General features: G+C 59.6%; 1 protein-coding gene across 3 annotated transcripts in view; it reads right to left on the bottom strand.

Moving 5' to 3' along the window:
• Positions 1–1,947: 1,947 nt before the first annotated feature.
• PACSIN1 (protein kinase C and casein kinase substrate in neurons 1) overlaps positions 1,948–12,828 on the bottom strand; it is a 65,415-nt gene continuing 54,534 nt past the window's right edge. For all 3 annotated transcript variants that reach the window (XM_015102662.4, XM_042236825.2, XM_042236824.2), the window contains exons 2-10: positions 11,269–11,393; positions 10,226–10,382; positions 8,856–9,091; positions 8,296–8,451; positions 8,023–8,198; positions 7,556–7,676; positions 7,330–7,457; positions 5,342–5,529; positions 1,948–4,686 (exon numbers count right to left, since the gene is read on the bottom strand). In XM_015102662.4, coding sequence (XP_014958148.3) covers positions 4,577–4,686; positions 5,342–5,529; positions 7,330–7,457; positions 7,556–7,676; positions 8,023–8,198; positions 8,296–8,451; positions 8,856–9,091; positions 10,226–10,382; positions 11,269–11,331 — 1,335 coding nt within the window. In that variant the 5' untranslated portion in view covers positions 11,332–11,393 and the 3' untranslated portion in view covers positions 1,948–4,576. The remainder of the gene's footprint in view (positions 4,687–5,341; positions 5,530–7,329; positions 7,458–7,555; positions 7,677–8,022; positions 8,199–8,295; positions 8,452–8,855; positions 9,092–10,225; positions 10,383–11,268; positions 11,394–12,828) is intronic.

The raw sequence follows: 12,828 nt of genomic DNA, 5'->3' as shown, positions 1-12,828 counted from the left end.
GTCCCCTTCTCCTCCTGCCTTCAATCTTTCCCAGCGTCAGGGTCTTTTCCAATGAGTCAGCTCCTTGCATCAGGTGGCCAAAGTACTGGAGCTTCGACTTCAGCATCAGTCCTTTCAGTGAATGTTCAGGGCTGATTTCCTTTAGGATGGACTGGGTGGATCTCCTTGCAGTCCAAGGGACTCTCAACAGAAACTGTGAGATTACCCCCACCTGCAACTTTGCAGCTGAGGAAACTGAGGCTCAGAGCAGTTAAGCACTCGCTCCTAGTCACATGGCTGATCAGCAGCAGAACCCGGACAGAGCCCACAAGGACAGGGCTCTCCCTGCCCCCCCTTGCCTCCTGCCCCTGCCCTTACCGCCTTAATGCTTGGCTTCCCGGGAGTCGGGAGTCTGGACGGGGGCCAATCAGGGGTGCCTCGACCACAGAGGGTTAAGCGCTGCCCTGTGCTGCGCCTTGCACCCTCAGTGACTTTATTGTCTCCAGAAGAACGTTTCCTTCTGGCAGTGAGCAAACAGCACCTTGGCATGTCAGCTGGGACTGCACCTGAGGAGGCGGGGGTGGGCGGCCTGCCCCAGGCCGGTGCCTCGCTGGGCCCCTGCTGTCTGCCCACCCCTGGGGAGGGGGCGGGCTGGGACCCCAGCCAGAACCCAGCTCGGCTTTGCTGAACTGGTTTTGTCTCCAGCCTTCCCCCGCCCCTCGCCCCCACCGGAGTCCCTGGAGCCACCTGCTCTCAGGTCCCTAGCGGGGCCTGGAGCACCTCCTATCGCAGGCTGGGGCCGGAGGGAAGGGGGGAGGGGATCAGGGCGAGGAGTGGGGAGCTGGAGCTGCTCCAGAATGGCACCCGCGCCGCGGGGGGCCAGAGGCCGCTCCCTGCTGGGTGGATCTGCCACGAGGCACAGAGGCACAGACGCATCCGGTGACACCCCGTGTGCTGGCAGCAAACTCCAGAAGCCTCTTCCTCCTGCACACGCACTGCCCGTCAGAGCCCCATCTAGCCTGGGACCTCCCCTGACCTTCTTCAGGGCAGCCCGCCTCCAGGGCTCTGCACGGAACAGCCTGTCCAAATACTTCGAGGTTAACTCGAGCCTTTATCCGAAGAGTCCTCTGTTCGACTCAAACCAGGGGCGTGTCCCTGGAGGTGGATCTGGGGATGAAGAATATGGGAGAAGCAGATAGTGTCCCCAGGTCAAATGAGCATGCCCTGAGGCTGGGGGAAAGCAGTGGGGGGGGGGGTGACGGGACTCTAGAACGATGACACCTTGAAGGCTGGTTTTGTGTCGGGACCCTGCCAGGCCGTTGGGGCCAGAAGGGCCTCAGAGAGACATCTAACCAGACAGGGGTAAGGGCCAGGCTGGTGACTGGGACACCGTGAACCGATGGCCAGACTGGGACTAGACCTGGGACTCCTGCCTGCCCCAGAGGGGGTCTGGCTGGAGTGGGGAAGGCTGGAGCAGAGACCGGGCCTGGAGCTGAAGCTGGGATGGAGTTAGGGACCCAGAGCCCCAATCCGGCCCCTGGAGGGGTCCCACACAGAAATGCTGTTCGAGGTCAGGCAAAGGTGCAGCGTGACTGATATTACAGGGAGCCTGGGACTGTGGATGGCCATGAGCCACAGGCATCCACAGTCACTTTTAGAATTTCACTTTAAAAACTGAACCTACTTGGGAGTCAAATTCACCCTTGAACCCTAAGTCTGGGACCCCAGATGCCCCAGCTCTCTTGGCCAGTGCTCATCACCAGGTGCCTGGGACTCTAAAGGCCACAGTCTTGGCGCCTCAGAGAGCATCTGGGGTGAGCTTCCCTGCATAGACAGGCCCCGGGGGCCCCCCACCTTGGTGGTCCCCCAGAATAGCACCCTGGGGCACCACCTCCCCAACGGACTCCAGCTGTAGAGAACTCACAAGAGCCTGAGAGACACACAAGACTCAAGAGGACACACGTCCAGCCAGGTTGACACAGTTCTGGACTTTATCCACAGTTGTACAATCACAACTTATATATATATATATCTGTATTTATACACCTTTAAATTACACAATCATGTACAAAACAGGTGCGTTGCTGAGACCACAGCACTTCTCGGAGGTTCACAAGTGTTGGACTAATGGAGTCAGGAAGCCTGGGGTGGCGGGCGGCGGGGCAGCCCCGGCTCCTCGCAGAGCTGGACCACAGAAATGGGGCTTCACTGGGGACAGAACACAGTACTCGCCACAGAGCCCTGAGCCCCGTGGGGCAGCCGGCGCGGCATCAAGGGGGTGGGCGGGGTGGGGTGGGGCTACAAGAGGCGGTGGGTGTGGGCACCCACGCTCGGTGTGGAGTGCCCGACGCCAGCACTGGCAGGTGGGGCTCAGGGGGACTTCGGGTGGGAGACCCTCCTTCCCTGGGGTCCTGAGGAGCCTGGGGATGAGAGAGAGGGGTCCCCAGTGGGCCCGTGGAGGTGGCTGCTCAGAAGGAAAGGGGTTTCAAGTCCCTGCCCTGGAGCTGGCAGCTGGAGTGTGGAGGGGGATGGGCCTGGGGTCCAGCCAGGGCCACAGCCCCACCCGGGTGCCAGGAGGCCGCGGGCATGGAGAGGGGAGCCCAGGCCCCAGGGCGCAAACGGGCAGGCCTCCTGCTTTTCGAGGACAGAGGCCCCCTGCCCCAATTCCTGCCTAGGGGAGAAGCTGAAGAGGCTTCACCTGGGGAGTTTGGAGGCCTGAGGGCTTCTGAAATCTTGCTTCAGGCTCTCAGGGGCCTGGGTCCCACCTCAGGCTGCAGCAGGGGCGCAGAGAGCAGACAGGGGCAAGAACAGGGGTGCTGGAAGTGGGGGGGTCCTCACACCTCCAGAGTCCCCTGCCCCCGAGGGAGGCCTGCCCCAGCGCCTCTGCCAGGGTCCTCTGTGCCCACAGGACTAGGCACAGGGCCTGGAGGCTGGGGTCTGGGACCTCCTGAGTGGGCTCTGGGCAAACGCAGCAGGGAGCAAAAGAAGACCGAGGGTGGCAGAGGGGCCGGGGGTCGTGTTGTTGTTACCTGGAGGCCAGGGCGGCCAAGCGCCACCCTGGCAGAGTGCATGGGGTGTCTGCAGGCCAGAGGCTCGGCGGGAGGCTCGGCAGGAGCATCAGCCCTGAGCAGCGGCCTCCCCTGCCACTGCAGGAAGTCTCAGGGCCTCAGAGACACCGCTTCCCGTCCTTCCCCCGCCTGCGGCTTCCCACTCTATGGGCCAGGCTGGTTGGGCCCTGGTACGAACACCTGGTAGGCCAGCACGGCCTCCATCCAACCACCTCAGCAGACACTGCTGCTCTCGGGAGGCCCTCGTCCCCTTCCCTCCCACGGAAGTCCTTTCCCTGAGACCCAGGCGTGCAGAGATGGGGGCCGCCAGGAGGAGGGGCTGCAAGGGGCCAGGGCTGGAGTTGGAGGGGGGCAAGAAGAAAGACCCGGTGACGGTGCTGTCCCCGGCGGCCAGGGCCCCTGCAGACCCAGGCCCTCCCTGCCGGCAGCAGGCTTTCCCCTGCCTGGTCCTCCGCGGAGTCTCCTTGGGCAGACCAGAGCAGGGGCGCGGAGGAGGGAGGCGAGGCCGGTTTAGCCAGGTGGATCTACAGTTTTCGGTGGACTTGGAGGGAGGGGAGGGAGGGAGAGAGAGGGCGGGCGGGCAAGATGCCCTCCTCCACAGGAAACGGGAGGAGGCTGCTACTGTTGCTGGCTTTGCCCTGGGCTTTGGGGCCCCCTCCCCACTGCCTGAGAGCAGGATGGGGCCTCTGCTAGTGACTAAGGGGCGGGGGTCTGGCTCTGGGGAAGAGACTGGGCCCAACCTGCCGACAGCTGGAAAAAAGGGCCCCAGTGGAGTCCCAGCCCCTCCCTGACCCCGTCCCTATTCACCCCTCCTCCTATGCCAGTGACGCTGTCCGCAACTCCAGCTAACGCCTCTTCTTGTCTTGAAGAGGCTAGGGACCCCAGAAACCTCTGTCAGAGAAGATGGGGGTGACTATCCCTCCTCCAGCCCCACCAGTCCTCAGGGACGAGGCTAGGAGAAGGGCATTCCCCCAGGCAGACTGGAAGACTAAAGGGGTTGGCCCCCTTCTCGGGGGTCTTCAGAGGAGGCCTCTGAGAGTAGGTGGTGGGAGGGGAGCAGGGTGGGGCAGGAGGCAGAGGGCAAGAAAACCAGGCCGGGAGACTGGGGCCAGGCGCTGGCAGCCTGAGGTGGGGAGGTAGGGATAGGGGTGGTGGGGGGGAAGGCTGGGGGCACCGAGGATGGAAGGGTCCAGGAGACACCCCTCTGGGCGCAGGAGACTCTTTGGTGGGATGTGAAGAGCAGATGTGATGATGTCGCTGTCGGGCTAAGTCCTAAACCCTCACCTGCCCTGGGGCCATCACCCCAAGTCCCACCACCCTGGCCTCCAGGCAGCCCTGCAAATGCTCCGTCTCTTTATATTTTTTGTTTTGTTCTGTTTTGACTTTTAAAAAAATAAAAGCTTGATCGGAAAATATGTCTGGAACTCTATGGCAGGGGTGGGGGTGGGGGGCAGGGGTGGGGAGCGGGAGGCGCCACGGAGGGGGGCGGCGGGTGAGGAGCGAGGGCTGGGGGGAGGGGGGCGGGGCCGCTAGACGGCCTCCACATAGTTGGCGGGGTAGAGGCCCAGCTGCCCGCTGTCCAGCCGCCCGCGGCACCAACCCTGCTCGTCCTCCTCGCCCAGCTTGGTGAGCTCGTCTCCTAGGGAGGGAGAGGACACGGAGGAGCTGATTGACCTGAGCCGGAGTGGGACCTCCACCCCCACCTTCCCCAGAAGCCCTCTGATTAGGCTGGGCCCACCCCAACACCCCCCCCTTCCCGCATTATTGCCCAAGTGCCGACCCGGGGACCAGCCCCACCAACACCTCGACATCCAGGTGCGGCCCAGTCACCAGCTAATCTGGGTCTCAGCTCCACCCAGGAGGCCTAGGCCGGCAGCGCCTCCAGCTTCATTTCCCTGCTCCAATCCCTCCCCCAGCCGCCCCTGCCTTCAGGCTCCCCCACAGTCCGCCTTCCGGCCCTCCCCCACCCTATTCTCAGGTCCAGATCCCACCCCTGGCACCCCGCTGCCATCCTTAGAGCCCGCCCCGGCACTCCAGTCCAGGTTTTGCCCCCCCCCGGGACACAGGTCACCCCCAGGTCTTGCCCCCGGAGCCACGGGTCACCCCAGGTCTTGCCCCCCGGGGGCACGGGTCACCTCAGATCTTGCCCTGGGGGCACAGGTCTCCGCAGGTTTTGCCCCCGGCACGGGCCCGCCCCTGGTCTCGGCCCCGCCCACCGGGCCCGCCCCTGGTCTCGGCCCCGCCCACCGGGCCCGCCCCTGGTCTCGGGCCCGCCCACCGGGCCCGCCCCTCACCGGCCTTGAAGCTGAGCTCGTCCTGCTCTTGGCCGTCGTAGTCGTAGAGCGCCCGCACACGCACTCCCTTGGCGTCCTCGTCGAAGGGGTTGGAGCCTCCGTTGGCCTCACTGCCCCCAAACGGGTTCCCGCTCTCATCGTCCGACCACTCGGTGGCGTAAGTCTGGCCCCTGTCGTAGCTGCTAACACTGAGGCGCAGGGAGAGGGCCCGGCCTGAGCGGCCCCTCACCTGGTCCCTAGGGCTGCCCCCTCCCAGCCAGGGCGCTGACCCCAACTCCCACGGAAGCCGGAGCAGGCCTTGTAAGAGGGAGCCCTCACTGAGGGCTCTTTAAACACACGGGAAGCAGGACTGACTATTAGCATCACTCAGCCCTGGAGTGAGGGGGTGCTGAAGGAGACCCCAGAGAACACCTGACCCCGCATCTGAGAGGGGCAGTACAACCCAGTGACCAAGAGTGAGCATTCCAGTAGAGGAGCAGCGTGTTAATTAATGTGCAACACGATAAATCAACACTGCTGTGTGTTATCTGTGAACATTAGGACAGTAAATCCTGAGCTCTCACCACCAGGAAAACAACTCTCCTAATTCCTTAACCTTGAATTTATAGATGATGATGGATGTTTTACTCAATTTAAGGTGGTAATCATTCCTGTCTATATGTCATGATGTCTGTAAGTCACATCATTATTTTGTACACCTTAAACTTAGTGGTGTATGTCAATCATATCGCATTAAAACTGGAAGAAAAAGATGAGCCAAGCTCATTTTTAGGCACTAAGTCATGCCCAACTCTTGTGGCACCATGAACTATAGCCCTCCAGCTTCCTCTGTCCAGGGGATTTCCCAGGCAAGAATACTGGAGTGGGTTGCCATATCCTTCTCCAAAGGCTCTTCCCGACCCAGGGATTGAACCTGAGGCTCCTGCACTGGCAGGTGGATTCTTTACCGTTGAGCTACCAGGGAAGCCATATATATACGTATTTAGTGAGTGAGGACTCTGGAGCCTGACCTCTTGGGCAACATATCTTGGCTCTGAGGCTTACTAAACCAGCTGTGTGACGTTGGGCAAGTCACTTACCCTCCCTAGGTATCGGTTTCTCTATCTGTAAAATGGGAATATTGACATACTCCACAGCGTGCTGGGAGACTTCAATGAGATAATTTATGGAAAACGCTTAGTTAGCACAGCGCCTCGCATCTCACAGGAGCTCTCACAGACTGGCTATCTCTATCTCTGAGAGGAGCACGAGGTTGTCCTAGTTTAAACCATTTCTTATCTCCTAAGGTAGGTGAATTCCGGGAGGTGGTGATGGACAGGGAGGCCTGGCGTGCTGCAATTCATGGGGTTGCAAAGAGTCGGACACGACTGAGCGACTGAACTGAACTGAACTGAACTCCTTGGAAGAAAAGTTATGACCAACCTAGATAGCATATTCAAAAGCAGAGACATTACTTTGACAACAAATGTCCGTCTAGTCAAGGCTATGGTTTTTCTTGTGGTCATGTATGGATGTGAGAGTTGGACTGTGAAGAAAGCTGAGCACCAAAGAATCGATGCTTTTGAACTGTGGTGTTGGAGAAGACTCTTGAGAGTCTCTTGGACTGTAAGGAGATCCATCCAGTCCATTCTGAAGGAGATCAGCCCTGGGTGCTCTTTGGAAGGAATGATGCTAAAGCTGAAACTCCAGTACTTTGGCCACCTCATGAGACGAGTTGGCTCATTGGAAAAGACTCTGATGCTAGGAGGGATTTGGGGACAGGAGGAGAAGGGGACGACAGAGGATGAGATGGCTGGATGGATCACTGACTTGATGGACGTGAGTTTGAGTGAACTCCAGGAGTTGGTGATGGACAGGGAGGCCTGGCGTGCTGCGATTCATGGGGTCACAAAGAGTTGGACACGACTGAGCGACTGAACTGAACTGAAGGTAAAACTCAGTGGCCCCAGTGTGGGGGCCCCCCAGGCAGCTCTGGAGGAGGCACTCACCTGCCACGGTCCCCAGCCTGAGACGTGGACTCCACCACGCCAGCAGCATTGGCCAGCGCTGCCCCCTCTGCCTTCTTGGGCTGTTTCTCCTTCTTGGCAGCAGTGTGAGGGAGGTCTGGGTTCCACTCCTGGGGGGCACCAGGGAAGGGGAGCAGTCAGGCTGGGGGGCTGCCCCCTGAGGCTCCTCCCAGCAGTTTCCCTCTACCCCATCCCCACACATCCTCACCTCAAACTGGGGCCAGTTCATGGGCATGCCAGGGCCGCTGGTGCTGCGGAACCATCTGAGGTCGTCCTGGGCATCGGCCCCCCGGATGGCCTGCTCCAGCTCCCGGTACACTTGGATGTAGCTGTGCGTGGGGGAGACGGGTGGCTCAGGGCAAGATGCACCTCAGCTTTGGTGAGGGCCCGTGCAGAAGAGCAGGGTGCTGGCAGCCAGGAATCAGGTGGTTTTCGAAGCATGATCTCTGAGTGGGCAGCTCCAGGCATGTCCTGTGGGCACCCTTCTCCATCCCCATCTTAGCCGCTTACCCATCCATCTAAGCACCTTTCCTGAGGGCCTGGTGTGCATCAGCGCTCACCCAGGCAGCCACCGGCCCCTGCAGCCCTGCCCTCCCTTCCTGCCACTAGAATGAGGGCCCAGGAAACCCTGCTGACCGCCCCCCCCCCCGCCCCTGCGCCGCCACCCCCAGCTACCTGCTGCTCTCGGCCAGGTTGAGGTGACGTTTGATGTCCAGCAGCACCTCCTTGAGGAAGACCAGCCGCTTTTCCTCGAACTGCTGGCACTGCTCAAACACCTGCTCCATGCCCTCCATGTACTGGGGCGTGGTCTTGCCCACGTCATCCAGTACCTTCTCATACTTCTCCTGCGTCTGTGGGCACCAGGGCAAAGGGGAAGTGAGACCCAGGCCTGCAGCTCTCAGCTGCCACCCACTCCAAGGGGCCCCGAGACCCTGGCCCGGCCACCACCTTCTGCACGTCCTGCTTGCACTTGTCCACTTTGTCCTGCAGCTTCTTCTGCTGCTCGGGTGTGACCGACTGCTCCGTCTTGCTGTTCATCTCCCGGGTCACGGCCAGCTTCTCCTCTTTGCAGGCCAGATGGTAGGCCTTCTTGGCTGCCTCTAGCTGTGAGGAGGGAGGTGAGGGGGCAGGGCGCCTACTCGTATGTAGGAGCCAACGAGATCACTGTCCTCCCATCCCTCCTGTCTGTTCTGCTGGGAGCTGCGAACACACACTCTCAAAAGGCAGAAGCGGTGCAGGCCCCGGCTCCAGGCATTCGGGGGCAGAGCCCACCCACCTGCGCATGTGGCCCTGCACTGCCAGCCCCCACGGACACCCTCCCGTTAGACCCTGCAGGGCTGGCCCCATCTGGGGATGCTTCCTCCTGGCAGGCAGTGCTGCTCCCTGGGGGCACAATCCCAGGGGGCAGCGCACAGCGTCTGCGGACGCCCTCTCGTGGCTCAGTCTCCCCCCCTGAGCCTGCCGCCCGACCTCGCCCCTTCCGTGGCAGCCGCCCGCCCAGCAGGCACCTCCTTCATCTTCTTGGCCCAGGGCTTCTGGGCCTTGCGGAAGCCGTCCTCAGCCTCCTTGGTCTCCTTGAAGCCGCCCATGATCTGCTTGTGGTAGGCCTCCTTCTGCCAGTTCTTGACCTTCTCCAGGTCCTCGTTCAGCAGGCTGTTCTTCATCTCCTGGTGCAGCTCGCTCACCTTGTCGGCCTCCGTCATTATGGCACCCCAGGCCCGCTCCAAGCTGCCATACTGTGGGCCTGAGGAAACAGCCCGGGGGTTCCCAGGTCCTCGCCACCCCCTGCCCAGAGGCCCCCTTCACGCCTCCTTTCTCTGAGGCTGTCCCCATACTTCCCATGGCAGCAGAAACGCCCTCCTCTGCTCTCCCTATAGCTTTATCCATCCTCCAGAACAGCCCAAGAACAGCCACTGCCTCCAGGAAGCCTTCTCTGAATACTCTATCCTCACAGAGCTCGGCCAGCAGCCCTCATAATTCTTCTTATATGTAGCATCTGCCTCTGGGCCTGCTGCCTGTCTCCTCCATTAGCTTGTGAGCCCCACGGGGGACAACTTGGACCCCATGAGTTCTCACAGCCCAGCTCTTGGTGCTCCAGGAATGTTGACGGAAATGTAAAAGTGAAGAACCAACTGGTGACGTAACAGGAAGCCACTGGAACCAGACAACCCACAGGATCTGGACCAGGGCAAACAATAGCTATCATAACATTTGCATATGGGTCACATTAAACGCCCTGAATTTGATAGTTGAACTATGATTACATAAACAAATGTCCTTATTCTTCAGCGATTACAGAAACAAATGTTCTTATTCTTCAGCAATACAGTGAAGGATTTAGGGTGAAGGGGCATGTCTCCAACTTAAATGGCTCAGAAAAGACATGCCTATAAATAGAGAGGGTGTGAGAAAACAAACCCGATAAAATATGAGCTGGTGAGTCTGGGTGAAAGGTAGGTAATTCTCTGTACTATTCTAGAAACTTTTCTCTAAGCTTAAATTATTTCAAAATAAAAAGTTTTGTAAGTTCCCTGGTGACCTCGTGGTTAGGATTCCAGGCTTTCACTGCCCCATGGACCCGGGGTTCAATCCCTGATCAAGGAACTGAGATCCTGCAAGCCCCGTGGCACAACAACAAAAAGTCTTTTTTCCCCTCTAAATTCAATCCAAAACTGCAGAAAGTGGAGTTGATCAGCGACAGAGAGGCCTGGGTAGTTTGGGAGGGGAAGAGTGCATGTGAGGGGCGGGGCTGGCAAAGGCCCAGTGATGGGAGGTTGCAGGAGTATCCAGGGGCAGGGTGCTCCCGGGACTGGGCAGTGGAGGGCCGGTTAGCTCCTGGGTGTGTGCTCGGGCCGGGCACGGAGGGGAGAGGGGGCACCTTTCTCGAGGAGCTGGCGCCAGCGCTTGGCCCAGTCGGTGAGCTGCTGCGCGTAGGCCTTCTCGATCTTGGCGCGCTCCTGTACGCAGCTCATCAGGTCGTTGCACAGCCGGTGCCCGTCATCGATGCGCTTCACCGTCCGCTTGTAGTTCCCCACCTGGTGGCGGAGTAGCAAGCATGACTCCCACGGGGCCCCCAGCGCCCCCCGGCCAGGCCGCCATTCCTGGCCACCGCGTCCTGCGTGGGGGTAGGGGGGGCCCCGCTCTAACACCCTGTGGGTCCGAGCCCTCACTCCCCACCATCTGGACTCTCTCCTTCGTCCCACTTTAAATAGAATTTCCTCGCTGTCACCAAGTGGGGAAGAATATTTATAATTTGGACTTGGACTCGGATGAATTATTCATTCTGTTCTTGCCATGCAAAATCTATTATATTTATATAGAGTCATATAAGTGTTGAGTTGAGCTGCAGCTTCTTGACATAATATTATGTTTTGTAGACATCTCATTAAACACTTATTAATTTAGGTTTGGCAGTTTGCGGCGCTTTGGGTTTTGGAAGCCAATGGAAAATGTCTTTCTGGGTCTCAAATACTTTCGGAGGCTCCAGTAATGCTGGCTTGTCTCCGCCTCTTGGCTGTGGGGTCCCCAGAGCTCACAACATGTGGGCACCAGTGCCCCGCCCCCTGCCCACAGCACAGGGAGGGTGGTGGGGAGGGTGGGGGTGTGTGTGGCTGTGAAACCCCAAGAAGCTGTAAAGTGCGCACTTGACTTTGTGAACTACTAGGAGTCTGAGCCAGGGGCCCCAGGGCAGGGTCAGGAGGGCCCTTGCTCCACACTGTGAATTCTACTGGGTCTCTGCAGGGGCAGCAGTGGTCTGTAGGGACCACTTCATGGCAACCACCATCTGCTAAACATGGAGGGCTCCCAAGGGGCCCCAAGGGCTTGAGGGTCAGGGGTTGAGGTTGTGGGTGGCTGGAAGCCTGGGTCTCCACGCAGCCAGGCTGTCGGGTGCCCGGGACCCACGGAGCACCTAAGACTCACCTCCCAGAAGCTGTCAGTGGTCTCTTCCGGAGCTAGCGAGGCCTCGTCATAAGAGCCAGACATGGTGCGGCCGTGGTGCGGTGGACAGGTGGGCGGTGGCAGTCAGCACGTGGGCTCCTCACGCGCTAGGAGGGCAGGAGAGAGTCCCCTGGAGACGAGGGAAGCGTCCCAGGTGCCCCACTCCAGGCCCAGGGCCCCAACGGGCTACGGGGACTCCACAGGCATGAGCCTTGAGTTGGCTGGGGGCTTCCTGTGTACAGACCGGCTCCTCGTCCCTAGGGTAACCCCAACATCCACCTGGTGGCAACCCCCGTGCCCACCTCCCAGCTGCTCCCCCATGAGCCCCTCACGTCATATCCTTCCCCTCTCCCCTTCCCCCAAGTCCATCCTCTAGCTCCAGTGTGGGCACCTCCTCTCAGAAGACTGCCTCCCCACCAGAACTGTGCTGTCCCAAGGGTTTTGTGCTCCTGGATTCTTAGTGATAACACCTCGGGCCACATAATTGCATATTCGCTTGACATAAATCTGCGTTTTGCTTCATAGACACACACAGCCCCTCAAAGCCAGAAAGCACATCTATTTTTGTGCACGTCCTACACCCCCTCCCCAGGACTGGACACCTGTTAGGGCCCCCTGGGACTCAAATGAACCCCAGAAGGCTTTTCAATATGCCCCCTTGGCACTGCCCACCTGGCACAGCTGAATCCTTGCACCGGGCCCAACAGACCCACCTCAGCTCCCCGTCCCTGCCCTGCCTCGCCATCCCCGATCAATGCAGAACCCCTGGTCTCAGCCCCTAGCATCCCTCTGAACCCCTACCTGGTACCTGGACCCAAGCCTGTCAGGAAGCCTGGTAGCAGGCCACCTCCCTCCTCGTGCCCAGGCTCAGCACCTCCTCAGTCCTCTGAGCTCCAGGGCTCTTGGAAATGCCCTTCTGGCTGCTCTGGTGCCCAGACTCAAAGCCTCCATTAGCCACTTATGTGTCTCCTAAGAGTCCTGGACATGTGGCTTTGGGCCCACAGTTCAGACCACTGTAGTCTGTGCAAACGCTGGGTGGCTCTGTGTGCCCTGGATCTGCTGGCAGGCATCACGGCTCTCCAATCTAGGCCGTGTGTTGCCCCTGGGCCAGGCCAGGCGCTGCCCGACTCCCACCCCCACCCAGCCCTTACTGCCACCTCTAACAAGCACGGCTCAGCAGTCAGGAGACAGGACACAGAGAGCCAGGGGCCTGGTCTCCAAAGGGGCAGCGAGTCCAGGACGGGCCTGACCCTGAAACAGAGCAGGACCCTCTGATCCTTGACCCCCATGTCCCCAGCCTGCCCTCTGTCTGTGGAAAAACTTCAGTCAACGAATCAGTTTAATCAGAGAAACAAGAAAATGCAGAAAATCTACAAGACTAGACAAGTTCAACAGACTAAATAATAATCATTTAGTCTTTAAGCAAAGTCAGAGTCATATAGCTCCTCCTCAAGGGCTATATATAACACTCGGAGCCATGTCCTGTGAGCTGTCTTATAGACGCTTACTGTAGCCATGACCTGCTGCTGCTGCTAAGTCTCT

The sequence above is a fragment of the Ovis aries genome, chromosome 20, assembly GCF_016772045.2.
Source record: "Ovis aries strain OAR_USU_Benz2616 breed Rambouillet chromosome 20, ARS-UI_Ramb_v3.0, whole genome shotgun sequence".
Classification (NCBI taxonomy): domain Eukaryota; kingdom Metazoa; phylum Chordata; class Mammalia; order Artiodactyla; family Bovidae; genus Ovis; species Ovis aries.
The sequence above is the reverse complement of the archived record's forward strand: the minus strand, read 5'-3'. Positions and strand labels throughout refer to the sequence as shown.